A 26,726-nucleotide genomic window follows, 5' to 3' on the forward strand; every position below is an offset into this window, starting at 1 on the left:
AGTGGGAGGAAGGCAGCTGATAACAGACTAATAAAACCCTTCTACTACTTTGCTAACTGCAGACTAGACAAGAGGCACTAGCAAGCTGTATGTTGGATGTCCCCACCTTGGAGGACAGCTGGGCCCCTGTGGGACTAGGCAAGGCAAGGAGGAAGTCATCTGACACACCAGACACTGCAGCTTCGGCTTCTGCCGAGTCTGAGAGGAACTCCCAACCATTTATTTGAAAATAAGAACTATACAGTATGTCTGACACAAAGTGGATGTGTAATTACAGAGCTACTGATTAACAAACTGAACAACTTCAAACAGGATTTTCCACAATGCTCCAGGCCAGCTATAATCCTACTTAAAAATGCTGAAAGTTGGGTGTTTAATGCTATGGTACTCAAACCACATTCTTGTTCTTGGCTTACTACAGCAAACACCATAAATTTACACACATATTTCAGAATATAGAAACAAGTTAATAGTGATGATTTTACTGAACACCCCTCCAAGAGATTGCAATGATTGTATGTCTATTCCTGTAATTCTCATTCTCCCTAAATCCTCATTTCCTAGGTGACACCATCCTGTGCTGCAGAACATTGCTAATTTTCAGATATGCATGCAACCAGAAGCGAATGTAATTATCAGATCTCTAAAGTGACCTCTAATTTAAAAAGTAGACACTGAGATGTCCTCTGTTTACACTAATATGACAACTAGAATTTGCTCAGATTTCAGTATTGTTATAGTTATAAAATTCGCACACAACTGGGAAGTTAATAATCAAGAACTGTTCTTTATTCCTTCCTTTACAAGTTTATCAGCCACTGCAAAATGAGCACACAATTAATGTTAACCCACCATATCTATAGTAAGTACTTTAAGTCATGTTACAAAATAACTTCAATATTGCTAAAACTCCAGCTCTTTCAAAAGGAGTCAAGTCCTGTCATGCTCCAAATCTCTATTTTTTCACCAAAATTTACAAGTAGTTGATTTCAGCAGTGGCTTTTGGAATTAAAATAGTGCCCAAGAAATGGGACTGTCTCTACAGTTCTAGCATTAGGTTTAATAACAACTAGACTAACCAGGTAAGGTAACCTGGCCTGGAAGTGATTTAAGTTGCTGTAAATACATTAATAATGGCATTTCGGAATTATCTAAACCCATAACAGAGCAATTTTTAACTGCTATTTTTAATCTATTGTACATCTTCTTAGAAAATGGGTAAGTTTAAGTCCCCATTAAGACAAGTCAAAATTGTGAAGTCCCTGAAGACTTGGTTCTCTGGGTTTAATCATTTTAACTGTGAGCAGTTGCTTATAAAGAATGTCAGCCTGGAAATGTTGAGATTACTTCAACACAGAAACATTACCCAAATAATTAACCTATATTTCTTTACTACCTACAAGGTTTTTGGTTGAGATGAGCACCTAAGAATGTAACAAGCAAGAGAAAACACAGTTCCTGTGAGCTGTTTAAATACTAAAGTCTATTTTTACAACACCCTAAGCTTTCCTGATCACACAGGTTGCAAAAAAATTACTTTTAAAGTGTACCAATTTCTATTAAAATATTTTCCTCTTGTCTTTCAACAGAATTGCTTTAATTCATCTTTCTCCCAGCTTTTTTTAGACGAGTTCTTTTGAAGCTCGGTAGCATCTCACTATCTCATCCCTCCCTTTTTAAAACGCAAGGCTTTGAAACCCACACTCAGGACAAACGGGCAACAGAGCTACTGCTTCACGATGTGAAAAACGTGTGAATAGGAACACATGTGTGATGTACTCCTATTTCCATCAATGAAGGCACTCCCACCGAGTTCCAACTGCTTTGCTGATCAAGTCCCAGGAACAGAGCAGTGTCAGAAACCAGTGCCCATGCATAAGTAAGGTACTGCTAATGAGCAAAACCCTTCTCTTAGGAGTTCAGAGCTCTTAGCTCTCAATGCAGAAATGGATGTTTCACCTCCTCTTCACAACAGAATTATCACTATCCCAGCAAGAAACCCAGTACTGCGCCCATGGAAGCAAGGAAGTACTAACCAGTGTTTTATTCCTACAGCAGGAAATGCACCTCAGCCCACTGCTTGCATGAGACACACATACACAAACATGTGCACACAGCCTATAATCTATATGCGTACACATGTACAATCATATATTTAGCATATATATATATGTAAAAATATGTTAGATTCAAACTTAGTTCACAAAGGATCAAGCTGCATCCTTTGCAGCTCTACAGCACTGGCTGTGTTCATGTCAGCATTCAGGTCTTCAGGTGGCATTGCTGACAAGTTTCTATAAGCACTGCCTCAGTGGCCCAAATGAAACTTCACTAAAAATTGTTGGGGCACAGAGAGAGAAAAAAATACTGTTATGCCAACAACACTCCTTTTTAGAACTAAGTATAATTTTAACCTTGTAGTGTGTATCAGCTCAATGATACTGCAGACAGTATGCAACACTGAGTGCATACTCACAAGCCAGACCATTGTATTTCAAGAAGAATATTGTTAAGATAGTTCTGGGGCTCAGAACTACTGAACTTGATTGAGGTTTGACACGCATGTATAAATTACCAGCTTCTTATCTAAATAAATACAAATATTCTGTTAAATAGGAATCTTTAGGTCATCAGTACCTTCTATATAAGTATTATTTTGATTACACTGCACAGAATTTCTGAATGTTTATAGTAGGTGTATAGTGAAGGGTTTGTCTCCCTTCGAAGGAGAAACACCTTTTCAAATACAGACCAAGGCTCTCCAGTGGTGAAGCTACCTTGTTTCCTTCTGGTAAGGAAGAGAAAAAAAATCTAAAAAAAAAACCACACATACATAGACAGAATGCAATACAGGAACATAAAGTTCTTATTGTGAAGCTACTGTCAGGTCAGGCACTTGATCAAGAATTACAACAGAGCAAGTATGACAGCCTGTCTGAATGCAGAAAAAGGCCTTTCCAACTCTGTATTGTTTAAATCCCAACATTAATTCAAACTCAGAAGACTGAGACAATGAAAACTCAGTTAACCCAGAATTCTGAGCTTCCTGTTCTCTACTATCACCAACAGTTACAAGCTATTAATATATTAAGTATGATTATTACCATCAGCAATTAATAATAAAGAGAAAAATAGTACCTTCTTTAATGGAGTTGATTTTCTCATATCATATAGCACAATATTTCTGTCAGAAGCACAGCTTCCCAAAAGGTAAGTCTGAAAAAAACAAACAAAACCAGTGTGTATGGTCTTTTGATTACATCTAGAGTGTGATTAACAGCTTACATCATATACCTAAGCTATTTCACAAAGCTGGTTATGAGTTTCTTTCTCAGTCAAGGAAATACATTCATCAATTTTTCTATGCAGCTAATTACCCAGCACAAACATTTTAACTATCTTTCCCTGTAAGATTCAGAATCCATGCAGTGCCCTCTACTTTAAAACAGACAATTCCTCATAAACACTTCTTCTATGAGCATAGTTCAGTCAAGGGGTATAACAGAAGAGCTGTATAAGATCAAATGCAATGGTTTTGCCTTGGAGAGGGTGAGAAGTCTCAGTCACAGGGTGTAGAATACCAGAACAAAAACTGGCAGCTTCACAGCTACTTAAGTGCTATACTGTATGACTGAGGTACTAGGTATGTATTGTTGTGGGTGCCCTGCTTTTGTTTCTCCTCTCACACACTAACAGAGCCAAAAGGTAGGAAGATAAAATTATATGGTACTACATTCCAAAATAATATAACCATCAAAATCTATGTGTATATCCTCTTACATATTCCATTCAAACATAAAATACAAATTTGGGAGAAAAAAAATCAAGATGGTGTAAACAGAGTTTAGATCTCGTACTGCTCAAGAAAAATACTAATTTTCAATATATAACATAATCATTACCTCAATGGGATTAAATTTTACACTGCTTATGCTATCAAAACCCCAAGTCAGAGAACATTTGGGGCTTGTCCTTTGTTCATCCCAAATGTCCACCTGATGGCCACAGGTAGCAAAAACAGGCTCCTTCCAGTGGTGATCAATTCCTGTATACACTGTCTTTAAGAGGAAAAACAAAGCAAAAATTTTAAAACCCAATTGTATTCATAAATACTCAAGCATGTTCTATTAGAAAAAAAAAAAGAATCAACAAAACTTTTGCATATGGAGTCTCACATGGTTTTTCTCATTTATATTTCTGAAAATTAAGTCACCAATGCTACAAGAAACTAATCAAATATACCCCTTCCAGTAGGCAAGCTTTCTTTTCCATTTAAGGTGTATGTATGCATTTCTTGTTAATTTACAGTGGAGTTGGCACTAAAGGCATATTTAAAAAATCCTGGCTGATTTTAAAGCAAATGAAAATTTTAAGAGTGCAACTGTATTTTCAGTGGGGACTTGAATGGATTCCACAGACACTGTGGTAACCAAAGAATTTCAATCTATTTGAAAAAAGCATTTAATGTTTTTCCTAACATCAGCTTATCATAAGTCCAAAGTGCCAAAATATCATTTTTAGACTGCTTTTGTAAATAAGAAAGATGTAAAGCTAGTATTTTGTATTGAATGACTGTGAGATATTGGTTTGAAAAGTAAGTTATTTAATGCAGACTAAGCACTCACAACTCATCTGAAGGGACTACAGAGAAATGCTACTAGTTTGCAGAAAAGGCATAATTAGTACAGACAGAGCTAAGCAGTCTCTGGTTGCCTTGGAGGAGTCCTTTCAGGTTACATGTAAAGTAACTGTAATAAAAACATGATGATACTTTAGAAGTGCCATTATAAAATTTGATGCCATCAAATTACAACCCATTATGATAATAGGTGATATCATGCTATTTTTCTCTTCTTTAAAAGCTAGGTAAGAAATTATTCAGAACTTAATTCAAAAGAAGAGATGCGGGAAAATCAAAACCCAGATTTACTACCTTTCCAAGAATTGTATGTATAGGTTCTTCTTCTTCTCCATATTCTGGGCTCTCCATTTTCCATTGCTTCACGGTTTTGTCATCACCAACCTGGAAATATTGGAGAAATCATGTACAGTTTCATGTAAATATATTCCCTTTTATTTTGCTAGATGTGCTTTGCAATTAAATACAGGCATCCTTTAAAAAAAATATTCTGTGATATACACAAATGCTTCCTCTTGCCTCCTCATTGTTCCACTTTATACCTCCAAGCTACAGATTAGCTCTCTTGGTCATAATATGTCATTAAAACACGCACGTGGTCTGGCTGGAGTGAACATTCTTCATAGCAGCTCACCTGGCACTGTGTTTTTGATGTGTGGGTGAAACAGCCCTGACACAGCACCCAAGCCTTGGCTGTGCATTTCCCCCTGCTCCCACTCTGTCTCCATCATCCCTGCCTCACCCACCAGCAAACAGGCTTGGGGTGGGCAGCAGACTGGGAGGGGACACAGGTGTGACAGATGCCCTAAACTGGCCAAAGGAGCACTCCATAGAATAGAACAATGCCCTGCAATAAAAGCTGCAGTACTGGGAGCAGAAAGAGACGATGGGGGCTGCTCAGAGATTGTCTGGGGATCTGTCAGCTTCTGAGAGCAGGTGATTGATTCCCAGCTCATCACTTGTTTCCCATCACCACCTTTCCTTCACCTATTCCACTGTCTATCTTGATCCACAAAGCTTTTCCATGTTCCAAAATAGATAGCTGAATAGGGAAAAGGTGAGCTGGAATGATGGCTATTTTATAAGATTCATTTTGTGGCACCTACATTGCACAGTATCTTCTGGAAGTCACTCTGGTGAGCCTGCAATCAGTTAAAAGGCACTTTCCACCCCAGTTGCTCTGGTTGCCTGTTCCAAATTTTGCTCTACCTCTTGCACTAATGCCAGCACAAGCTTTTTCAGGGCTGTGCAATGACTTGGATCAGGAAAACAGGCCTAAAAAACGCTAGCTTTACAAGTTGATCTTGTCCTTCTGGCTGCACTACTACTGTTTCTCTCCCTCTCTCAAGTTTCAGGCAGACGGATTGTCAAAAGTGGACTAACTAACTTGGAGTCACTTTAGGATTTTTTACTGTGACTTTCCCTATATCCTAAATACTGTCCCTGTGACTTGGTATATACCTTGGAAAAAATAAATATACTGTATCAAAAATAGCACTTCTATGACCAGTTCAAACAAAGCACAACCTCAGGACATTTGAGTTTTCAAAAACAGTTTTTGTTGTGTTATCTTAGAACTGTTTTAATGTCAACAAGAAGATATACTATTTCCAAGGAGTTTACATGCAACTGCATCTGTTGTGGTTTTTATGAATTAATAAAGCTTTATTAAACTGGAATGATCTTAACTTAATCAGATCACTTTTAATCATATTATATGCAAGTGCTTACTTTTTCACATGGTATATGTATATGCAAATGGATACTTTTAAACTCTTTTACATCTTGCAATGAACATAATCCATTTACTACTTTAACAAAAACTAGTTTACTCGAGTTTTAATTACATGACCATCTGTTAGCTCTTTGCTGGTATTTATACCTTTGAAAGTCTTGAATGACATCCATATTACAGCATTAGAAAAAACTCCATCCTAAACAGAACTGCTGGGTTCACCAACACATTTAATTAGTGTATTCATACAATATTTAAATATTCAATGGCAGAGAGCAAGCTTCTCAGTGGAAAACAGATGGTGAGCAGGTACTCTGTGCTGCTGCACTGCTAAGGAGACACATAATACTTACAGTGAAGAACGATGTACCACAGAAACGGGCACACATGCCTCGAACAAAGCCTTCATGGGCTTGTATAGTGCGGATACACTTTCGTTGGGTCAAGTTCCAAATTTTAACCTGATAAAAACAAAACAGCAAAAATTCTGTAAGCTTTCTACAGCCCACAGCTGCAGCTTACAATTCAAGCACAAGAGATCACACATGTTGTAATGCAATGGCAGAGCTGGCTTGGACACCAGTCAGATTTCTTTCTTGAAAAGTAATTTTAAAAGTGAGACTTTTTCATTCCTACCCTCCCCCCCGACCTAAGCTGAATACTTTCTGCATTTTGCACTCCCCTATATTTGAAATATAATTATTACTAAAAAACCAGCAGCAGTTATAAATTTAGAAAAGTAATACCCCTTTAAAGACAAAAGTACAAAGAAATTTGGAACCAACAGATTTTTTTCTGTCCAGCTTCTGTACTACATTGTCTATAGATGTCCACTTCTCAGAGAGGTTTCTGTTTCAAAGCTTTTGGGCCCATTTAAAAAACAACAATAAAGAAACGGAGGCCACTTTTTATATTTTTATGTATTTACAGTACTTTACTTGCTTTATCAGTAGATAAGAAATTTGGATAAGAACTTTCATAGAATTTCTTCCACTTCTCTCTGAAAAGGTTAACCTCCCTTACACTACTGCATGACATGCACTTTCTAAAAAAAGCAGAAAGCAACCAACTGCCCAGAAGACACCTTTAAAACACTCAAGTACTACCAAATGAGCAACATAAGGATGAGAAAAGACAGGTAATTCAGAAGAGACTATTTTTTTCTGCAACTAGTTCCAATTAAAGTGTCCTTGATTGCTATTTATAATAGTTATGTAAAACAATTAATTGAATATACATAGGGTTAGCCTTTTCTAGGCAGTGGGAAACCCTGTTATTCCAAAACATTTTTGGTTGTAGGTCCCTCCACTCTAGCTAATCTGGCAGTTTAACTTCTATTGGTGGGGGAAGAGTGGGGGGTCATGTGGGCAGCAAAAAGCAATCACAATGTGTACTGGGTTTGTATGGCCAGGCTTTAGTACTGGGAGTCTACAGGGGTGGCTTCTCTGAGAAGCTGCTGGAATCTTCCTCCACATCCAGCAGAGCCAATGCCAGCCAGCTTCCACACAGAGCCACCACTGGCCAAGACCAAGCTAATAAGAAATGATGATAACAATTCTGTGATAACACACTTAAGAAGGAATAAAAGTTAGTGGGCAAATGTAACTGCACTCAGAGAAGAGAGGAGAGAAAATATGTGAGGGAATAACTCTGTAGGCACCAAGGTGAGGGAAGAATGCAGAGGAAGAACTGAGGTTCCTCTGAGCCTGTTGTGAAGACCATGTTGAGGCAGCAGTGCCTCTGGTGCCCATGGAGGAGGTTAATGGGAGTGCAGAGATCCACCTGCACCTGTGGAGAACACCGAGGCCAGGTGCACCCAAAGCAGGCTGTGATCCACTGCAAGTCCTCGCTGGAGCAGTCTCCTGGCAGGGACCTCTGGACCAATGGAAAGAGGAGCCCACACTGGAGCAAGTCCTGGTTTCCTAGGACTAGCAACCCTGTGGGGGATCCACCCTGGAGCAGCCTGCTCTTGAGGGACTTCACAATGTGGAACAGTCACCCACACAGCAGGAATTCATGAAAAGCTGCAGCATGCGATGTTGGGAAGGATGGATAAATATAATTACTCACAATAGTACAGCCAGGATGAAAACAATCCTCCCTACTGGCTGGACAATACCCTTACCTACAGATAAATCCAAAAGTCAAATAGACTGTTCCATCTCACCCCCCAAAATGTAGGGTTCATCCCACACCAGTACCCTCCCCTAAAACATCAAGTGCCTGTAACCCCATTTGCCCAAGCCTTGTTCCAGCCCACCTTGAAGCCCCCTGATAAGGGGTCTCTGAGGGGCCAGACGCCCTGTTGGATCTTCCCCCCTCTTGGGACTTCCACCCTCTCCTAGAGCATCCTCTTGTCTCTCCCTTCCCCTCAAGCCTTGCCACGTGCTGCATCTGGCAGCTCCAAGCAAGACCTTTCCCCATCCCTAATAAACCTGATATCCCAAGAGCAGCCTTCAGAGATCTCTCGTCTCCATTCATCTAAACCATCCTGGAGCACAGCGCTCCCTACAATGTGGAAAGGACTCATACTGGATAAGGTCATACACCTCCTCTCACTGAGCAGAGGCAGGAACAACTTGTAATGAATTGACTATAACCTCCTTCCCTCATTTCCCTGTGCTGCTGGGGAGGAGAAGGAAGAGCCTGGGAAAGGAGGGAGGGTGGGGGGAAGGTAGTTTTAAGGTCTTATTTTACTTCTCATTGTTCTGTTCTGAGTTTGTTAACAATAAAGTCAATTAATAACCCCAAGTTCAGTCTGTTTTGTCCCTAGTAGTAAGAGGTGAGTGATCCCTCCCTGTCCTTATCTCAACCCACAAACCTTTCACTATAGTTTGTCTCATCGATTTGTCTCCCCTGTACAGTGGCAGAGTTTACAGAGAAGCAAAAAGTTTCAACACCACGTGAGGATGAAGGTAATACACTGAATGAAGACAGTGAAGTGTGACAAAACCAACCAACAACCCAATGAAATGCAAAAGAGAAAAAAGATGTGTGTTTGTTGTGGTTTGTAAGCTTACCTCTCCATCACAAGCTCCAGACAGCACAGTAGACAAACTTTTTGGATGTTTGGCCATGCAATTAACTCCATCTCTGTGGCCATCAAGTGAACTAAGAAAGGGTTTTGCAAACACACGTTCTAGCTTTGTGGCATTCAGAGCTCTTACGTATTCTCGTGCAACCTCAAATGGATGCAATACAGGGTCGTAGTTCCTTGGAACTGCAACAGAAAGAAGACACATTAGAAACCCACACTGGAGCAGGTCCAGAAGACAGATGAACAGAGGGATGGACTACCTCTCCCACGAGAAAAGGCTGTGAGAGCTGGGGCTGTTCAGCCTGAAGAAGAGATGGCTCCAGAAAGACCTCAGCTGGCCTTTCAGTACTTAAAGGGGGCTATAAGAAAGATGGGGACAGACTTTAAGACGGTCTGATATGACCATGAGTAACAGTTTTACACTTGAAGAGGGTAAATTTAGACTAAGTAGTAATAAGAAGTTTTTTTACAATGAGATGACACATGCCCCATCAAGGCTCTGAGCAGCCTGAGCTAGCTGAAGATATCCCTGTTCACCACAGGGCAGGGTGTGGGGAGTTGCACTAGACAACCTTTAGAGCTACCTTCCAACCTACAAAACTATTATTCTGCGTGTAAAATCAACACAATTTTTGGCAGTTTCAATAATGAATATACAAGAAGCAGAACTTGACGAACCAGGAATGAAACAGCATTAAGTAAACAGCAAAGCGTAACCTAGGAAATACTAAGCTCAATCTCGGGGTACCAGAACAGTGATCAAAGCCCCAGCCTCGCACTCCTGCTCTTGGGCTCCGGAAGCTCCGGGCTCTGCCAGCCCGAGGCGCAGCTGCCGGCCCAGCCCGGCCCCGGGCCGCGGCAAGGAGCTCTCCGCACGCAAATCCCGCCTGGGACCGGCACCGCGGGAACACGCCGGCCGCTCGGAACGAGGGAAGCCCAAAGGCCCCTGCCCGAGCGCTCCGATTCTCGCTGCTGGCGGACACCGGCGCAGCGGCCGAGGGGAGGGGACCGGAGCGGAGCAGGGCGCGGACGACGGACGCCCGAACGCCTTCCGGCCTTGCTGCCGGCCTCATCCCTTCCGGGCGGGCCGTGCCGGGGGCCGATCCCCGATGCCGGGACCGTGCCGGGGGCCGATCCCCGATGCCGGGGCCCCGCTCACCGCGCTGCAGGTCCAGCTTGGTCTCCCGCACGTAGTCATCGGGGTTGCGGCTCAGCACCTTCACCCGCATCGCGCCGCCCGCGCGCCGCCCGCACACGTCACCGGATGCGCCGCGCGGGCCGCTCTCGCGCGAGGGCGCGAGCCCCGCCGCGGCCCCGCCCCTGCGCGCGCGCGGCCGGCGATGGGCGTCGCGGGTGCGGCGTGCGCGGCGCGCGAGCCGCGGGAGCCGCCGCCGCCGCGCGAGCCGGCCGCGCGCTCCGTGCTGCGGCACGTGCGGCTGGAGATCCTGGCGGCGGGCGTCGGCGGCGGCGTCCTGTCCACCCTGGCGCTGCACCCGCTGGACCTCGTCAAGATCCGCTTCGCAGGTCAGGCCCCCCTCGCCCTGCTGCGCCGAGCGCGCACCGGCGTGCCCGAGCTCGCCAGCCCGGGCCGGGACCTGCCGGGCTCCCTGCCCGAAGCCCGCGCTGTTCTTCCTGCCCGCCCCGGTGCCGGCGGGCAGCCCCCGGCTCGGAGTAAACTGGCCGGGAGCCGAAGGGGGCAGCCCCCGGCTCGGACTAAACTGGCCGGGAGCCGAAGGGGGCGGTGTCCCATTCGGGACACCCGCTGTCCCATCGCTGTCCCGTCGCTGTCCCGAGGCTTCTCCTTGCCGCTTGTCGGGACTGAAGCGCGCCGTGTGCCTCGAGCTGTCTGCGGCGGGTCAGAGAGCTGCCAGCCCCTTCCCCCCTTCCCGAACACCAGTGCCGGAGGCACCGGAGCGCTGTCCCAAGCCCACGTTCAAAGTTCACCTTTATGCCGGAGATTTTCAGCGCTCAAAGCGTAGCGGTGGTTTTGGAATAACCTTGGTTGTTAACAATGGTGGTATTGTTTTGCAGAAAACTCTGTAACTAGTTTGTTTTTCCACAGGGAAACATGGTGACTTCTCTAGACTTTTCTGCTAACTTGAGAAACTTGTCCACCATTTATCATATTCTCTTTCAGAGACGTGGAAACATTTTACTGTATCTTTGGATTGTTTTCTTAAATAGATACATGGATATTTTAAGATCTCAAAACCAAACTATCACAGAGAAATTTTACAAAATTCAAAACGTTGCATGTCCTAGTTGGGCACATCCTGGGCTGCATTATGAAAAGCACAGCCAGCAGAAGGGCTCTTTTCTCTCTGTTTTCCATTTGTAAGACTATGTCAGAAGTACTGTGTTTACTTTGGGGCTCTCCGGGACAAGGAAGGAAGACAATGACACACTGGTGCGACTCCAGTGGAAGCCACTGGACTGGCAAAGGGGCTGGGGCACATGGCATAGAACAGGCTGATGGAACAGGATCGGTTTGGCCTCAGAAAGGAAGGGCTGAGGGGAGCTAAAATTGCAGTCTATGACAATGTTATTGGAAGACACAGAAAAGGTAAAGCCGGATTCTTGGTTAGTAGGCCCAAAAAGGAACAGGCACAAGTGTGAACTTGGAAAATTCCAGTTATTTTACTGTGAGAATGGTCAAATACTGGAAAAGGTTACCCAGACAGACTGTAATCTCTTCAGCCATGGAAACATTCAGGAGTCAATTGGTCGTGTCCCTAAGTAACCAGATCTAATTAGATCTGATTTGAGTACAGGTTTGGATTAGGTGGCTTTTGAAGGTCATGTACTTTCACATGATTCTTTGGGTTGAAAATAACAATTCCTATCTTTTGTCTTCAACCAGGAAGCAGGAGCTGATATCAAAAATTAATCTTGTGAAGATTCTTGGCAGCGTCATTGACAGAAAGACTTGCATTTGCGTCTCTGATTTCCAATGTTGTTTAATATGTTTATAAACTTGATCTAGTGTATGCATGGTAGAAAATTTCACAAATGTCTTTGGAAAGGTCTAGCAACACTTATTCAGAAAGGAGAAAAGAGGTGTTTGTGTTCTAGTTTTGAGTGGTTGTCAAGGTGTTGAGAGCTGTTGTCACACTGTGCTCAGCAAAAGCATTTTGTCTTTAATGCTGAAGCATGTCACAATGTCTATGGAACACAGAGTTCAAGGGGAATTAGTAATAAATATGGCACTGAAGAGAAAATGCCTGTTTACCAGGATTAGTTTTGATGGGGACACAAAACTACACTTCTTGTAAAACTTTGAGATCAGTTTTCAGTACAGTTGCAGTCTAGCCACATACCTGTATTAAGAATGAAAGCTGTTGCTATGTTTGCATTGTAGAGTAATTGAGGTGAGAAGAGAGCTAAGGAGTTCACCCCCTACTCAGATAAGCTCTGCTTAGATCAGTTTGTTCAGTCTTGTGTACTGGAGTTTTGAGTAGCTCCAAAGATGCTCTTCAGGCTACTTGTTCAAGTATTTGGCCATTCTTCTGGATAAAAAGTTCTGGTCAAAACTCCCTGTATTTCAGCTTGTGTCTGTTACCTCTCATCATCTCATCATGGACTGTATCACATATCTCATCAGTAATCAACTTATTCCTTTGTTGTTATGGTAGGAGCAATAGTAGTTACCACACCAAGTTTTGTAGACATCCACGTTCTACATGATCTGTCAGAAAAAAACTTGTGTGTTTTCTGCATTTTTGAAGTGATAATTTCTTAACATTTGAACCACCAGCTGTTAGATTATTAGGTGGAAGAAGAAGCCCTTGAGTATTTTGATAAAAACTGACTTGGCAATCTGTAAGACGTGACCCATTGTGTAATAGAACATTTTAAAGAGAAAATTTTAATTTAAGGGTTGTTACTTAGGACTTATTTAAACAGCTTAGAGAAACATGTCAAGGATGCCATCCATATCACTTGAAATGTGATGCACAATTGCTGCAGTACTCAAAAGAAGAGACAGAAAACTTCAGATCTGCTCCTCATCAAAAATGTATGAAAGTGCATTTATTTAACCTTGTCAGATTAATATGAATGTTACTCTTACTGAGCTAAGTAATTCTCTCTTTTTCCCCCCGTTTTTTCCCTAAGTTCTTGAACTCTAGGCTTATAAAGCTGTAAAGCCCAACTCTTGCATACTTGTGAAATAAAACTTGTGTAATACAGCTGATCAGTTAGTTTATATGTTTATTTATGCTTGCTTTAGAGGCTGTGGACTTCTGTGTTGGCTTGGATGCAGTTGAACCTAATGCTTCCTGAAATGTTTTCCAGTATCATTTCTTTCTTTCGTAGTAAGCGATGGATTGGAGCTGAGGCCAAAGTACAATGGAATTCTTCACTGTATGACCACAGTCTGGAGGCATGAAGGACTTCGAGGCTTGTACCAAGGGGTAACTCCAAACATGGTGGGAGCAGGGGCCTCCTGGGGACTTTACTTTTTTTTGTAAGTAGAACTGTAAAATGTGTCACACCCTGCACATTGTAGTGTTCAGATATACATTGCATATTCTTTGTGGGGTATAAAAATGTGCTAAGGGACATAGAAACTTGTCATTCACTTAGCTATTCCAGGTTCGTTAATGTTTATTATGGTTTGCTGTTTTAGAATTTAAGCAATTTGAGTCAGAGACCTGTTCCTTTGTCAGCTACAGTGCATTCCCTTGATGCTGTGAAAATACTAAGGAATTTGAGAGGTGGTGATACTATTCATAAAGAATTCTCTTAAAGTGTTCTTAAGACATCATGAAAAGTGAGAATCTAAATTGATTTCTTAAAAATTAAAGAGTATGAAGTTTTTTACTAAAACTAAATATTTTATTGTTTTTAATTATTTTAGTGACAGTTTTTTCATTGTTTTTGTCAGTTGATAGGTTTTTAAAACCCATTTTTTAATATTCTACTTTATTAACTCCATTACTGCTTATCCCTATCAATTGAAACATTTTAGGGACTAGTTAACTGGCATGCGTATGCAAAGCTCACTTTTGTCTAGACTTTTGTTATTGTTGTACTTCAGTCCTTAAGCTTTGCTGTAGATTGCTATTGACACTTCATCTCCTGTTGACAATTTCTTAATTCATAAAGATTGCAAACTATATCAAGAGAAGAATGCTCAATGTATTTCAGAGCTAGAGGCTAGATACCTAGCACTCTGGCTCCCAATTAACTTATTTTAGAAGTTAATTCTTGATATCTGATCGTTTTCAAGATGCAGTCCCATTGATACTGATAGTTTAATTTTACAATTTAAATATATATTACCATAGTCCACTTGAAAGAGCTGACTGCTTAGATATCAATTAATCAATTAAATAAAGGTAGTTTGGATACCTTTTCTTCAAAGGCTGTGTACCAGCATGATCTTGGGTATGTGATTCTGGATTGTGTTATTTGTAATGTAGGTCTGTTTTCACCTTTGCTGAACTCTGTTGTACATTTTCCAGTTACAATGCCATCAAAGCTTACAAGAAGGAAGGGAAGATGGAAAGTCTCAGTGCGAGTGAACACCTAGTGTCAGCTGCAGAGGCTGGTGAGGTTAAATGCAAAAATTAATGTTCACTTGTAGCCTTCCCACATGCTGCTACCTGCCTTTCTGTGTCAGTGCAGCTTTTTCTTACATGTGGCAAGTGTTAGTGTTCCAGCCCAGATGCAATAGTTTGTGGTCTGTAAATAAAACAAAGATGTCTAGCACAAATAGGTGGGTCACTGTGGTCCAGAATTAGAATTTTGTCCTTGTTTTCATTCTGTATAAGCACTTTCTATATTTAGTACTGTATTGAGTCCCAAATTGTAATCTGTTGCTATCAGACTGTTAACTTGTTAAATTTTAATACTTGGACCTTGAAAGGAGGTGGCCTTTTAAATCATGGAATGGTTTGGGCTGGAAGGGACCTTAAAAATAATCTAGTTCCAACCCCCTGTCTTTGGCTGGGACACCTCTCACTAGACCAGGTTGCTCAGAGCCCCATCAGCTTGGTTGTGAACACTTCCAGAGGTGAGGCATCCACAGATTCTCTAGGAAACCTGTTCCAGTGCCTCACTGCTGTCACAGCAAAGATCTTCTGTCTCATACTTCATCTAAACCTACTCTCTTCCAGTTTGAATCATTCCCCCTTGTCCTGTCACTACATGCTGTACAGGCAATTTGGAAGACTTTTTATTAGGATTTCGAAGCATTCATTTAATGTTGAAATATAAGGCATATTGTTTGACATGAAATATAGTAATGGATTCTGCTACAATGGTATTTTCAATAACCTATAAAGCTATAACAACATGTTATCAATTAATTATTATTAATTTTTATTTGCTTAATTATTAAGCAAATTTCACAACACTGAGTTGTTCATTAAAATTTGAATTATTGTATACTGAATAATAACTCAGTATAATAAGGATAATCAGTGGTACATTAAGAAATTCCATTTTCTGTCTACTTCAGATAAAAATACATGTGCCCTGCAAAAAGTACCCCAGCAGAAGTGAATTGGACTTGACTGTGAGCTTTGAAGGGAGAGAGAGGGAGCAATGGAGGGCATAAACTTCACCTGTTTTAAACAATATGAGTGCTCTAGTAGGAAAAGTAGTTTTGCCATTGTAGAAACCTGTGTTATATTGGACTGAACAAGCTGGGACAATCTGTGGAGTTGGCTAACAATGAGAGTAACTTCTGTCTGTTCTCAGGAGCCATGACTCTCTGCATTACAAACCCAATCTGGGTAACCAAGACTCGACTTGTGCTACAGTATAACGCTGGTGTGGATCCATCCAAGCGGCAATACAGAGGAATGTTTGATGCTCTTATAAAGATATACAAGACAGAGGGCATACGTGGCTTGTATAAGGTAATCACATTTTAGAAAAATTCCATGGTTGCCTGGCACCACCCAGTAGCATGGTGACACTTCTAAATATTTGTCTGCAAAAAAAAAATTAATTGTAATAACTCATTCTGTGAGTCTTTCCCACTGAAGAACTTTAGCAAAAAGGCTTAGTCAGAGGAATTATTACCATTAATTATCACCATTATACTGGTGATAAACTGCTTTGTAATTTTTTTTTTTTAATTTTCTTAGAATTTGGATAAGCAGGGCAGCAACAACGTAACCTATGTTGCTGGTAGTACTTCCTTGCATTTTATCCCTTATCTCTGTATTTCTAACCTCTTCTGGAAGATAACATGACTAAAGTACTTGCTAATTTTTTCTTCCACAATGAATAGCTTCACAACTGCTTATTTGCCCTCTGGTTATTGATGTCTGTAATCTGTCAGCTCTAGATACATTAAATTTGCAGACTTCTAAATATGGTCTGCATATGTGTAGGCTTTTTGTTCCCTTTAATTTAGGGAAACAGATGGCAACAAGATTTGGACTTTTTGCCTCCTCCTTCCTTCAGGTCATGACATCAAGATGCATTCTTCAGTGCCTGGAAGTTGTGAAGAAACCTATTTTAGTTCAGTCTGGCTCTTCTCCTGCAAGTAATGCTGCAGAATCATAGAATCATAGAACGGCTTGGGTTGGAAGGGATCTTAAAGATATTCTTGTTCCAACACCCCTGCAATGGGCAGGTGTGCCTTCCACTAGCCCAGGCTGCTCAGAGCCCATCCAGCCTGACCTTGAACACTGCAAGAGATAGGGAACAAGACCATTTTCTCTTAGAAATTATCCTGATTACTGAACATTAGCTTATTTTATTTTCAGTGAAAAATGTGATCTTTCCTATTCTGTGGGACTTGTGTGCTTCATAGCAATGAATGCCAAATTCTAACATCAGGAATAAGGCACCTTACTTATTCCTAAATTGAAATTGTCAGGATTTATGGTTTGCCTGCCTGGATGTCTGCTCTGTTCCATGTAGATAAGTTCTGATTTCTTGGATCTGTTAGCTTTTAAGATGTCCTTTCTCCCTTCTTTTCAGATTATTCGTGCATGTAGCGTGTGTCGCCTTTGGCACTAGACACTTCTTTGTAGTGTTAATCTGCAAGTATGGGACTAAAGCAGCTACTTCCTTTGAAAAAGCAAATTACTTGCTTAAATCTGCAAAGAAGGTGACCTAAATAAGTCCTTAGTGACCTACATAAGTATGCACACTGAGCAACTTCCATTTGACGTCAGGACTCTCTCTACCTTGTCTATACTGGGGAAAAAGCCACTTCTTCAGGTGGCTCTTTGACTTGTACATGCTTTAACCTTCTTCCATTTCAGTGTTATGGGGAGCTTTTATTTTTCTTGCTCTATTTGAAATTGTACAGCTAAAGCTTTGTTAATTGCCCTGAGTCAGGAGTTGTAGTACACACAATTGTCTACTTTTTCCTCATAATCTTCATTTCAGATAGCATTCCTTATAGCAGACAAGGGGATCTTATATAGTACCACCTTATAGTAAATGAAGGGATCTCAAATAGAGCAACTGTCTCAGATAGAATTGGAAATAAAATCTGGAAGGAGTTTCTTTCTGTTTGAGATTTGTCTCCTAAAGAATGGTATTTCTGACCAAGCAATTCAATATTGCTCTTTATTGCATAGATGCTGTTACTGATTTGAGCAAATCCTTTCAGTCCTTTGGGGTACAAACTATAACGTCAGGCTTCATCAATCTTTCTAGCAGGGATCAAAGCTGTCTTTATTAGCTCTGCTGGGTATTGATTGTTCATCAAATACAGTCTGTCTGAGTCTGGGTTTCTCAGTAAGTTGTTCCTTTTGAACTTGGCCTGATTCTGAAAAGGCAGGAGGAGTCTCCTTCACTCATTATCCCAGTAATCATCAGTCAGTGATCTTCCACACCCTCTATCCGTTGGGCTTTGTCTTTTTGGCCTCCATCCCCCTGATGACTGGGGACAGAGCTGCTCTGCTGCACACCAGACTGAAATAAAAAACAGCTGGGGGTTATGTACTTTGAGTACACCCATGGATCTGCTGGAGATCTGAGCTTTAAAAATTACTTTGCTATTGATGAATGTCATGCAACCATCTTCATGTTATGAGTGCTATGTTGTTCTTTTCAAGCATAAGGTAGGAGTGCCCAAACATGGTTAAATAGTTGTAAGATTGTAGGATTGGTCCTTTAAGGAAAACATAAAATATCTCTGAGCTGTTGAGAAACTGTTAGGTGTATAGTCTAGAGAGAATGACTACTAAGACATCAGTCAGGAATGCAACTAACATCCTTCATGGCCTCTGTATTTCTGTATGTGCGTTTTTTATTCTCTTTTATAGATGACCTAGAAGTAGCAGTTGGAAATAGAGCAATGTTTAATAAACAAGAGTAAAATACACAGAAAATTTATAAATTTAAGGAGATTAACGTAAAATTCAGGTTCATCAAGACCGAGAATAATAATGTGGCATGCTGACAAAACAGAAGTCATAACAGTAATGCGTGCTCATTATCAAGTGAAATATATTTGGACACTTCTGTGTTGGCATTTCAGTTTTGGTAGGCAAGATTCTATGCTCTGAGGATAAAGTACTTTTCCTGGTCCCTCAGTGGCTGAGGCATTTAGCTCTCTTTATTTTGCAATGCTTTTGCTTCTGTTATTTTTCTTCTTGTAAATATGAAGTTTGTAAGCTTTCTATATCTTTGTACTTGTACATAGCAAAAGCCATTGAGATTTGGCCATCTTGATTTTAACTTAAGTTGCAGGTTCTACACAGAGACATAAGCATAAGTGGCTTTCACATAAAAGGTGGTAACATTTTTCACCATGAGGGAATCAAGATGATAATGGTGACTTCAGTGTCTTGTCTGCACAAGTTATCAGAGCAGGGCACTCAGATGCTGCAGGTCTTTGACACACTAAGAGCCCAAATGAAGGCAGCGCTGGAGAGATTACAAGAGGTATTTGCTGCATTCTTTTGAAGCATACAGCAGAGGCTGTTCTGGCTTGAATGCTGTCAAACACTTCTGGCAGTGATGTGAGTACCACATCACCAAATGATCCTTGTTCCCTTCTTTACTAAGAAGCACAGGTTTTCCAGTGTGTGCATTTGCCTGTGTTTCTTTTTATTGGGATGGGTAACCTTTGAAACACTAACCAACAGGACATTTTCTTCTTGTCTGGATTTCCAGCACTTGAAATGTTTTAAGCCAACTTTAAAATATTTCTTTATTCCCACTGAATGCTGCTCAGAATTATATACCATTTAAATTTCTAATTATAGAATAGATAAATATAGAACTATATTTAGTTCTGTCAATTGTTCTAATCCTTTGAGGGAGAATTCAAGCAGGACTTCTTTGAGGAACCATTCATCTTGTCATGCTTTCATGGCAGAAATCTTCTAAAGATACATTTCAAATATTAAAGTAAAAAATAACAAGAAATACATAAAGTTATTATAGAATCTTTCTTTACAGTCATATTGTGGATAAAAATAAATATTAAATTCTATCAAAATTTTTGGCAAGAGAGAATTTTGAGTTAAGTTATTAAAAGAATAAGAAAATAGAGTATGTTTCATAAACTTCCCCGGCCAAGATATTTCAGTGCTGTGACTAAATCAGTTTTGCTTTGAAACAATTTTCCATAAGAATACATTGTTTTCTATGATCAATAAAAGCCTGGATCAACTCCTATTTTACTGGGGCACATTGGCTGACAGTTGCCTCACTCCCATCTTGCATTTTTTAATATTGGCCTAACATTAAAAGTGCCTCAGTCTTTGGAAGCTTTTCTCAACAGCCCAAGACTTAAAGTGTGCTGGTATTTGTTTATGAAGTACAACCAGTAGATGCTTTAGGACTCAAGGGTGCAAGTTATCCAAATCTTCTGGCTTAAGTTTAAAGTTTAGCCTTCTTAAAGCTTGTTTAACATTCTTCTTTTGTTGGCAGGAAAGTATTACCTCATTTTTCTATGATACAAATACATTGTTCTAATTCTTTCCAAGTGGAGAACAATAACTTCCACTGTCTTTTAGTTGTTTTACTGATTAATCACTGGGAAATGTTTGTGAAGATTTTCCCTGCTATCACTGTCCATAAGTTTCATATTGGGGGTTTTTTTGGGTTTTTTTTGCTGATACAGATAATTTTTTCTTTGACATTTTTTCATAACTTTTTTTCTGTTCCTTTTATTTTCTTCTATGATCCAGGATTTCTGAAAACCAAAGTTGTCCTTTTCCCTCTGTTGGGGCCCTTTGGCTTCAAACTTCACTTTGTGCTTACAGCTGACAAAATACAGATATGTAGTTTAATTCTACTTGTTCTCATTTGGGGAAGTTTTTTTCCTGGAACTTTCACTAACTCTTAATGCATTTCATCAGTTTGTGGTCACTGATGGTGAGTTCATGACCATTATTTCTTACTGTAAGAAGAAATTTATCCTCAGGTATTAAAGAAATTCTAAAAAATAATTTCCTGAACAACTGAAAAACTTTAGAAGTCTATATGTAGCATTTTCAAAGCTGATCCCTGAATTGGTATTTTGTGTATTATCTGTGTCATTTTTATGCCTGCTGTAGTTTTAGTTGTTGGAGGTTCTTCTACGATTTAGGAGTTTTATTATTTGTCTTAACACTAATTCAGTGTTAATTCAGGATCCCTTCTCTTTTTCACCTTCTCCAGGCTTTTAGTTGTACACTGATAAGTCTTCAACATTTTGGGCTTCCCTTTTAGTTTAACACAGAGTTTGACATCTGAGCACATTTTTAAATTCCTTTTTCTTGCCTGAATGGATCAAACTGTTCTTTTTTTTTTTTTTTTTTCCTTAACTTTTTTCTTTGAGTGCTTTTAACCACATTTTGACATTTTGATCACTTACTCTGTTATAATTGTCCACCAGCAGTTTGCAGCAAGCTTTTGAGTCCCTTTCTGGGCAAGATGATTAATCCCCCAATTTATTTGTGTTTTTCAATGTAAGTGACCAACTCTTCAAAAAGAGAATGAGTGTTTTTCTGAATCCATTTAGCTGGTAGCTCACTTTAATGGAGCTAGTCCTGCTCCTGAGGGAACTCCTGCCTTCTCCCTTCTCTTTCTTGTGGAGACAGTTCAGAAAGTACCTGTTTTCCCCCTTCATTTCAAATTTTTTGAAGCTAAAGGTTGATGTATATTTTCATGTGTTTGTGTGTGTAAGAAAGACAGTGCTGGAGCAGCTCGATCTCTTCTCCCACAAGGACATGGTATAGTGGTGGGCATGGCAGTCTCAGGTTTATGGTTAGATTTGATAATCCTAAAGATCTTTTCCAACAAAAATGATTCTATGATTCTACATAGACACAAACATTTTTAGTATAGAAATACATACATATATCTCAAAGACACGTATTTATGTAGACACACACATGCAAACACATATCTATTTCCTGGGCTCGATCACAATAATGTTTTGTACCTCTGCTCCTGATGGCTCTTCTCTGCATTGCCAGCACCTGTCATTGCTTTACCAGTCTCAGGTGGGAACCAGACCCCTCAGTGCCAGTCTCTGGAAATGTGCATTGAGCAGCATGTTTGCAAGACCACAGCTTGATTTGTGATCTTGCAATCCTAATCTGTGTTACCAGCTTGTGCTCTGTGAGGTGCAGTCCCTGGGCCACTTGTTTTATCTCAGTGACTCAGTAGGTGACTTCGGGCTGTATGCCAGAAAAGTAGTATTTGTTAAGTGTTTGTGGGATGCCTGCCCTTAAGAATACCTGAGTTAGACTGCAGCTGCTGTGCAGGCACAGTCTGTACATTAAGGGAGGACAAATGTAGGTGTGTGAGCTGTGCTCTGTCAAGTTGTTTAGGTTTTGTGCATTACCCTTTATTCTTGTTTTATCGTTTTTTTAGGGATTTGTGCCTGGTCTGTTTGGAACATCTCATGGAGCACTTCAGTTCATGGCCTATGAGGATTTGAAAGAGAGATACAACAAGTACAGAAACAGAGTATCAGATACAAAATTGGTATGATGCTTGAGAATAAAATTATGTTATGGCATGTAAATAAATAGAAGTTGATTCCATTTGTCAGGTTATGCAGCAGCCAAATGTACAAAGTATTGGTACATTAATTGAAGTGCAGAATATATAAAAGGAAATAATACTTTCTCACTTTTTTGGAACAAGCAACTGGTTTTCACTGGTTTTGGAAACCAACTTCTTATTTTGGCAAGTGGTTTTGGAATTTTAGAGGAAGGAATGAGGGTTTTTTCTTACTTTGTGGAGCCAGAGGGGGTGGCATTCAACCCTGGAAAACTGTTCGTATGCAAGTTGGACAAAGGTAGATACTTTTGGAAGAAGTGTTCCTCTTGGTGGGAATGGGAAGGCACAACACATGTTTTACAGTCAATTACTTGTAGCACTGCATGTAGTAAACACTGACATTTCTTTTAATGTGTTGTTTTATAAGGGGGGAATATCTAGAGTATTGTTTGGTTGTACATTTAAAAATTAAGTAAGATTTTGGGAGCTGGCTAATTTAAACCATACCTAAGGCAAACCTGACAATTTGTGTTGCTTTTAGAACACTGTGGAATACATACTGATGGCAGCTGTATCCAAAATATTTGCTGTGGTAGCAACATATCCCTATCAAGTTGTGCGAGCTCGTCTTCAAGACCAGCATAACACATATTCTGGGGTGTTGGATGTGATCCGCAGGACATGGAGGTAGGTGTGCAAAATTAAAAGCCTGTGTGTTGGAAACTGAGTTTTATAGAATCAGAGCTACCTTTACTGGCTTCTGTGCTGGCTTGCAGAACCAGTACAGTTCAGAGCAAAGCAAAGGGTTAGCTGTACAAAGTCATATTGTGCAAGATGCCAACAACAGCAGTAAGCTAAGCAGAGAGGAGGAGACAGGAGAGTGTCAATGCCCCCTGCAGGTTTCTGTTTATTCTGTCTCCCTTCTCTCCAGCAAAATTCACATTCTAAAAAATAACATTTTCATGACTGGTTTGGGATACTAAGTGAAATCTCACTTGAACTGGTTTAGCTTATCACATAGGACAGGAGCATTGTGCTGCTGGGAGTTGTGGCTAATCCAAATTCCTGGCAAGGTGAAGTGAGCTAGCCAGAGGTGATTATACTGATGTCCCTGGGTTACCCTGGGGCCTGACTGCCCTTGTAGTCTGGTCCCAGCTTCCTGTAGGACCTTTAGAGACCTGTGACCTCACACCTGTTCATATCTGAGCTTTTCACACAGACCTATGTAGTTACTAAGGGTGGCCACCTTTGCATGTGCATCCACGGCTTTGGGCAGCGCTTCTGGGTTGGGCCATGTTGCTGGAGAGGTGGAAATGGCTCCTGGGCTGTGAAGAGGGGCCAGCTGAGTAAGGGACTGAGCCTCTGTTGTTCCAGGAGCACCCCTGGTTCAGAGGCTGTACAGCCATTCCGCCTGGGGGCAATTCAGAGCAAAAGTAGCTCTGATGTGTCAGTGCTGAGCCCTTCGGTGCTGCAGGCTACAGGAAGCTTATTAGTTCTGTTGAAGTGTAGTACAGCCATTCTGGAGCCACTGCTGTGCTTGTGGTGAACAAATGGGTGTAGTGTAAACCACACCCAAGCATTTCTTAGGGTCTGTGTTTTCTCATCCTGCCAGGTGTCCTAGGCCTGTAATGCCTGCACCTAAAGAGCTGAGATTTAATGTCCCTGAAACTTTGTAACAGCCCTAGCACGACACGCTGATTCAAATTGGGTCAAATAAGATTCTCATTTATTGGCCAGTAGAATCAAAATTCTGGAAGGGATGCTTAAATTCTCATAAGATGAATGCTGGCTTTTCTTAATTGTTTGGCCAGTTCTTGTAACATGAAGAAAGATAGTAAATTGCCTTACTTGGACAATACCCACAAAAACCACTCAAAGCCTAGGCTAAATAACTGATTTACATAATGCTATTATATATTCAGAAGAAAAAATTACAAGTTAATACTTGATGCACTTTAAACACCGTCTGAAATTGCTATTTTTAACCTGAAGTTCATGTTTCAATGGGAGTGTGAGAAGTAAAATGCCAGGTTTTGTTTTATGTCTGATTTTTTTCTATTAAAAGAATTTTTTAAAACCAATTTTTTTTGTTTTTTCTTTAAAGGAAAGAAGGTGTTCATGGATTTTACAAAGGAATTATAGCTAATGTAATCCGAGTGACTCCTGCCTGCTGTATTACCTTTGTAGTTTATGAAAATGTGTCTGGCTTTTTACTTGGTTTTAGGAAAGAAAATAATTAAAGGTATGAACTTGTGTTCCTAGGAAGGAATCTATCCTTCAATTTTTATATTTATGATCTGGGAGAAATTTAGTTCAGCAGTCTTCTTTGACACTGTGAATTGATCTGGTATTTTGAGGAAAGAATATAGAGACAAGAAACCCTGCCATCATCTCTGCTGTTGAATGTTCCTGTATTGCTGCCTTCCTCTCTGAATCAGCTGCGACTGGTTGAAGCAGATGTCTGCAACTGTGAAATAATAGTGCTGTGACTGGGTGAAGGCAGCTGCACAGCAATTCCATTCAGCCTGGCCTGCCTGGAATACCCCAGTAAGCAGTTTCCACAAGTCTCAAGATAGCAGTTGGTGAGATTCTGCTTCTGCACAAGTGAAAAACTTCATCTGAAAGCAACCCTGAGGCCTGTCAAAGCTTTCTTAAATCTCTGAGTCTCATTAAAACAAGGAATGTCATCTGAATCCACCTCTGTTATTCATCACATTTTAAGATATGGAATGCTCCAGACTCCATTGTTTATCCAACACAAAAATGCTGCCTCAGTGAGGTGCAGTTTGGAAACTGAAATTGTTTCTTTAAAAAAGCTGTCAATTCCTGAGTTTGAATAATTGCAAGGCTGAAGCTCAGTTCTTGCCTCGTACCAGGCCAGACTTGCACTGTGTTTTTTGACTTGGTTTTTAGCAGCAGACTGACGTGCTGAAAGTGCATGCATTGCTGGATGCTTAATTAATTTTCTCTCTCTTTCATTCTCTCTCCGTCTCTCACTGTGCCAGAATCTGTCTCCATTAGTGATACAGCTGACCAAATATTACTAAGTAAATGCATATTTGAAAGTGGGCTTACATTTTAAAGATTAAGATTTTTTTTCTAGTAATCCCATAGTGATGCAGTGTTCAAGCCAGGGTACTAACAAATAGGACCACACTTACTTTCAATGATATTCTCTGGAAAAAAAATGTTTCTAGTCTAAAAAAATCCTGTGCACAAGGCTTTCTGTAAAAAAAAAGAACTATTTGTTAATGTCTTGTGATTTGGTTTAAGGAAAAGATTGTTAATATATTGATTCCTAATTTACTGATAAATTAAGTTATAGTACATCTCAGTAAATTTGTATAATAATTATGGTTTTTTTTCCGACGCCAGTAATTGCCGTCAAGGATATGTACTTATGAGAGTTCTGGGTTTGGTGGTTTGGGGCTTTTTATTTCACTTAGAAAAGACATTACTGACCTTAACATCTGCCTCCTGCTGTTGGTAAGAAGATATTAAGTATCTAGTAAGTGTCATTTAACCAGAAATAAGTTGGCAAAGGCTATCCAACAGTTAGGGGGAAATCATCAGTTTCGTAGGGAGCAGAATAATCACTTAGAGAAGTTTTCTGTTTACCAGACTAACCTAAAGCAGAAAGAACAATTCTTAAGAAAATTTTAAGATTAGGGACTTGGTTTAAATTTTAAGTTAAAATCTGGAAAGCCACATAAACTACTCAGTATTTTTAATCTTCATTCAGTGATCCACTTACTTGTTTTGTAGGTACTGTTGCCACATACCACATTTTTTGTATAACTGAATTTATTAATAATTTACACTTTCTCTTCCACAATCCCATCCCCTCTACTGATAGAGCTGATAATCTCATCAGAAAGAATCATCTCATCTGGAGATTGTGGTAGCACATTTATGTCTCAGGATTTTTCATAGAGGTGCACAGAAAGACAGAGAAAATAATTTCTATTCCTGCTCCTTGTTTTTCCCATGTGGAATGTGTTTGGAGAATTGTTTACCTGGAGTGATTGGTTGATTGGATTCTGGTGGGGATTGTTTGAGCCTGATGGCCAATCCAATCCACCTGTGGCTGGACTCTCATGAGAGGGTCACGAGTTGTGTTAGAGATACAGTTAGAACAAGTAGATTTGTAGTTTTTAGTATCTTCCTTTAAATAGTATATAATGTATTTTAGCATAATTATAATAAATCATTCAGCCTTCTGAATTGAGTCAGACATCTTCATCTCTTCCCATCAGGTTTGCCTGTGTTCACAACAGTGGATGGCCATCTCATGGCTGGCTTTGGTTTTTATTATGGCAGTTTCTGTGTGTGTTTAGCCAAAGATAAATTTACTGGAAGTTTGCCATGTCAATTATGCAGATCCAGAACAGCAGCTC

At 40.3% G+C, this 26,726-nt stretch overlaps 2 protein-coding genes across 3 annotated transcripts in view; one reads left to right on the top strand and one right to left on the bottom strand.

Moving 5' to 3' along the window:
- DCAF13 (DDB1 and CUL4 associated factor 13) overlaps positions 1–10,705 on the bottom strand; it is a 28,290-nt gene extending 17,585 nt beyond the window's left edge. Inside the window, exons 1-6 of one of the 2 annotated variants that reach the window (XM_021546405.3) lie at positions 10,571–10,705; positions 9,395–9,594; positions 6,728–6,835; positions 4,934–5,023; positions 3,903–4,058; positions 3,139–3,216 (exon numbers count right to left, since the gene is read on the bottom strand). In XM_021546405.3, the coding sequence (XP_021402080.1) occupies positions 3,139–3,216; positions 3,903–4,058; positions 4,934–5,023; positions 6,728–6,835; positions 9,395–9,594; positions 10,571–10,640 (702 nt within the window). In that variant the 5' untranslated portion in view covers positions 10,641–10,705. Of the gene's footprint in view, positions 1–3,138; positions 3,217–3,902; positions 4,059–4,933; positions 5,024–6,727; positions 6,836–8,444; positions 8,496–9,394; positions 9,595–10,570 lie in introns of those variants that run through there. The other variant, XM_077782661.1, reaches the window with a different exon arrangement.
- Positions 10,706–10,751: 46 nt separating this feature from the next.
- On the top strand, positions 10,752–26,553 carry SLC25A32 (solute carrier family 25 member 32). Its single transcript, XM_021546473.2, has 7 exons — positions 10,752–10,935; positions 13,726–13,876; positions 14,877–14,962; positions 16,117–16,277; positions 22,198–22,311; positions 22,871–23,016; positions 24,434–26,553. The coding sequence occupies exons 1-7, from the start codon at positions 10,752–10,754 to the stop codon at positions 24,567–24,569; spliced, it is 978 nt and encodes a 325-aa protein (XP_021402148.2). The 3' UTR covers positions 24,570–26,553.
- The last annotated feature ends 173 nt before the right edge of the window (positions 26,554–26,726 follow it).

This window comes from Lonchura striata, chromosome 1, assembly GCF_046129695.1.
Source record: "Lonchura striata isolate bLonStr1 chromosome 1, bLonStr1.mat, whole genome shotgun sequence".
Classification (NCBI taxonomy): domain Eukaryota; kingdom Metazoa; phylum Chordata; class Aves; order Passeriformes; family Estrildidae; genus Lonchura; species Lonchura striata.

Excerpts from the sequence above, each read along its gene's own strand:
- SLC25A32 (XM_021546473.2), top strand. The coding sequence starts at position 10,752 with ATGGGCGTCGCGGGTGCGGCGTGCGCGGCGCGCGAGCCGCGGGAGCCG. Across the intron at positions 13,877-14,876 it reads TGGGGACTTTACTTTTTTTT|TTACAATGCCATCAAAGCTT; the intron begins GTAAGTAGAACT and ends TACATTTTCCAG. Across the intron at positions 16,278-22,197 it reads GCATACGTGGCTTGTATAAG|GGATTTGTGCCTGGTCTGTT; the intron begins GTAATCACATTT and ends TCGTTTTTTTAG.